This window comes from Urocitellus parryii, chromosome 6 (assembly GCF_045843805.1).
Source record: "Urocitellus parryii isolate mUroPar1 chromosome 6, mUroPar1.hap1, whole genome shotgun sequence".
In the NCBI taxonomy this organism is placed as follows: Eukaryota; Metazoa; Chordata; class Mammalia; order Rodentia; family Sciuridae; genus Urocitellus; species Urocitellus parryii.
The window spans coordinates 79,711,135-79,715,264 of NC_135536.1; the positions used below are offsets into that span (position 1 = coordinate 79,711,135).

The window sequence follows — 4,130 nt, forward strand, 5'->3', positions numbered from 1 at the left end:
TATTGCAACCTATTAGATAAGGAAGAGGGCCAAGGAATAGAGACTGAGTAGTATTGGTGCTGTTGACACTGTGAGCAGCAGCTAAAGGCAAAGGGTCTTTCCCCTCTGCCATCCCTTGGAGGATAGGCAATCCAGGGTTATGAGGTGGGTGCTCACCTCTCTGCACACATCAATGCACACACTTCTTTGAGGGGCAATAATATTTCCCATAATCGTTCACTAATTTTTCTGAACAGTCTCATTGGCAATACAATTAACTTCTAATTACCCATATTGTTTCAGAGCTCTCTCCTTAAATTGCCTAATTGGGGAAGACTGGTTTTTGGCTTTATAGCTGAGCTAGAACAGAATTCTGTTTGGTTCAAAGAAAGAGCATATGTATGTGTAGAGGGGTGGGGTAGGGAGTATATGTGTATGTGAGAGACAGAATTTTAACTCCAGGGTCAGTTATAAATTAAATTTCATTATCCAGTTTTGGACTTTTCACTGATCCAGATAGTATCAACAATCGAGTTTCCTATATTGTTAAGGGGTAGATGTGAATAACAGAAGGAAAGAAACAATAATGAGCACAAATATGTCCTTTACATGGACCCTAGTCCCAAAGCCTTGTCAGATTTACAATTTAGAGCCACTAACTAACCAGCTCATCAGAGAATGACCTGTCAGCACTATCAACATCTTCTTCAATGAAGTAACACTGTGGTATTGGCACCGGTGGTGTTGTTTGGGTGGAGTGAGCTGGCACATAGTGTTCTCCAGTTCTGTGCTCTCACAGCAGCTCATGCCAGGACTCTGTCCACATGTGTAGCTGGGGGCCTTGTGGACCCCGTGGATCACTTCCATGGAGCCATGAATGAAAATATTGCTCATTTTGCATGATCCATTAGCTTCTAAAACTTTTCTCCAGTCGGTCATATTATTGTAACTCTCTTTGTCATTACCTGGCCTGTTTCCCTTGGGAACACTGTAACATAACTTTCTGAATGTCAGTGGTGAGGAAGGAAAAACATCTTTGGACATGCTGAAGTTGGTACTTTTATCTAATAGGGTCAAGTTTACTAATACCTCAATGGTCTGTTTCTCTTGGCCACTTTTTACCATGTCATATTGCACCTCTTCCTCTGAAAATTCTTCTTTAATGATCTCCGTTATGCTTTCTAAGTTCCTGCAAGAACCAACCCCAGACCAAGCAGCAGCAGAGAGAAGGTCTCCATCTCAGATCTAATATAATCTCTTCTGCAGCAATGATAAAAAGATAAAAGATAAAAACAAGGAGAATATTAAGGAGTTGGTTTTTTATCCTTATAATAAATATTCCCCATAATGACCCCTATACGTAAGACTCCTCCATATGTTAATGGAAGATTGATATAATGAAAAGACATCAGTTATGTGGTCTTAAAATCCAGGTTCAAATCCCTGATTATCTACTTAAAAACAATTCACTCTACCTCATATAACTTCACTTTACTTATTGAAAGAAAGAAAGAGAATCCTTATGGTGATAGGTTTAAAGTATTGGAACAAACGATTCATTTCTCTTCCTTTTCCCTTTTTCACACCATTATGGTAGGTCTACTGTCTCCATGGTGGGGCACCAATCATCTCATCCAACACATTCCTCACTACCTCCTGTAGCCCCACTACATGGCACATGGCAGTTACTTGAAAAAAAAAATCAACACTAAACACAAATGCAGAAAATCGCACACAGTGTCATCTCCCCATCTATCATTTCTTTCCCCCATTTTCATCCATGAGACATCCACCTGTACCTGATCCTTTGGCAAGTTGATCCTGCACAGAAAGATTCCAGGTTGCTGCAGGACAAGTGAAACTGTTTCTTGGGAGTTTCTGTTGTTGTGTCTAACTAAGGGAAGGAGGAGCAAGAAAGGGGTAGAGAGGATTTTCTGAGATTGATGGAGGAGCTAATGTGGAACCAAGGAGGTTCAGGGAGAACTGAACAAAATGTCCATTGGATCATCAGAATTTCAGTGACCCAGGAAGTCCCTCTGCTTCCTTTTCTGTGAAATCTCCCATATTGATACTTCAACTTACAGTGATTTTTTTCCTTTTCTTTTATGAAACCCTGCAGCATGGATTATGCTGCATTTCATTTTATGTTTTTCATTATTCTAGTTAGTTGGCACATTTCATTCCCTCCACCCCCTTACTGAGGCTGACAACTCCTTGAGCCTGGAACACAAATTCTCATCCATCATCATCATTCTGCACAGCTTAGTGTACTGAACACTACACACACTAGTTCCTTAACAATATTTGCTAACAATATAGCACGGCTTGACCCATGCAGAAAATCACTTATTTGAGGTCAATGCCAGGAAATTAATAAGAATCCCAGAAAACATGGTTATTCATGGTGATAATACCCTCACTCTAGAATGACCCTATTTCCCTTTCCTTTCTAAAAATCTCCTTCTCTTAAACATGATTACCGTTATGTCCTTCAAAATCACTGCTCCTTGCTCCTTCGATTCCTTTGATACATCACTTTTCTAAAAACACTGTTTGCAATGACACTATCTCAGAATCCTTTAAATATTTCTCATTCCTGCAGGAGGAAGTCAAATCCCATGAGCCCATTAGCCAAGTCTCTACTTGACCTGATCCCAAGCTGCCCTTCAAGGTTTATCTCCCATCATTTGTGACACAAACCTTCTCCAGTCAGTTAGTGTGACCCTCTCTTCCTTGAATACACATCATACCTTTTTGTTCTTTCTTTTCTGCCTCTTAGAATCCTTCAAAACCTAATTCAGATCCCATCCTTTTTTTGACAAATTTTTCTACCCTTTAAGTCTGTCAAATTCATGTCCCAGTTCTCTGTACTTATCATTCACTTCTTATACCACTAACTTGACATTAGTACACACGAACTTTTTAAAGTATTGTATTTTATTTATAAAATGTTCTATGTGTAAAATTAGAGCAAACATTTAGCATCAAGAATGTATAAGCCTTAATTATTGGGTTGATTATTATTGACAGATTCGCACACCTATAATCCTAGTGGCTCTAGAGGCTGAGACAGGAGGATTGCGAGTCCACAGCCAGCCTCAGTAAAAGCAAGGCATTAAGAAACATAGTGAGACCTTATCTCTAATAAAATACAAAAAAATAGGGCTGGGGATGTGGCTCAGTGGTCAAATGCCCTTGAGTTCAATCCCTGGAACAACAACAACAACAAAAGAAGTGGATGTGTTCATGTGTGTACCTTGAAAGGGTACCTTAAGAATAGTACATGTTGGTACATATTGGAGAAAGTAAGAAAGAAGAAGTTGTTAAGAAAAAAAAAGGAATCATTTTTTCTAAACTTCTACATCCTTTGCCATTGACATTAATAGAGAGATGATAACAGGAAAACAGGAAGACAATGAGAAAAATAAACAGGAAGAAGAGCAGGCACAGATGCCTAGATTTTCTGAAATATGTATTTCAAATGGGCAGAATGCACAGCTGCCTGGGATTGATTTCAAATTAGTAGGTGCTCATTAAAATATATACATAACCCCCTAAATTACAAATGACCAAAATGTCATAATTCATTTGAACAGAATTTTGATCCCTAATATGAAAGTATTCTGAGGATAGATTCCACAGGACAGTCTCAGTTCCTTGCACTGCAGTGGGAATGTATTTATCTCAAAGATTTGTTTTTAATTAGAAGAGAGAAGGTTGGGGAAGGCAGGGAAGAAAAATTACTGAGAAGGAAAGGAGAGGAGAGGAAACCAAGGGATACTGATAGGAAAAGGAATCAGAATTAGCAGCAGGGCCCTAAAAGGAATGTTAATCTATTCCAAAGTTTCACACAGGAAATGAAGCTAGCAAGACTCAAGTCCTATGCTAGGGACTACCTGTTCCTTCTTAATTTCTGTTCAGATGCTGAGGGTTGTTCACTTGGTGGGACCCAAAGTTCCTTGAAGATAACAATGAAACAGAATTCCCACAGAAAAATGGATAATGAAACTCAATTGGAAATCTACCCCCCAGATGGGTAGTTTTCCAATTGAGTTTCATTATCCATGAGTAAGATTTGCCTACTTATAAGACTATAAGGCATCCTTTACTGATGATCTCACTTTCTTCCTCCATAAATTGACTCATGCAGA

At 39.0% G+C, this 4,130-nt stretch overlaps 1 protein-coding gene across 1 annotated transcript; it reads right to left on the reverse strand.

The window, feature by feature from the left end:
• Positions 1 to 618: 618 nt before the first annotated feature.
• On the reverse strand, positions 619 to 1,217 carry Rnase11 (ribonuclease A family member 11 (inactive)). Its single transcript, XM_026411990.2, is given in 2 exon segments — positions 619 to 1,163; positions 1,166 to 1,217. Coding segments are annotated over 2 exon segments (597 nt in total).
• Between the last annotated feature and the right edge of the window lie 2,913 nt (positions 1,218 to 4,130).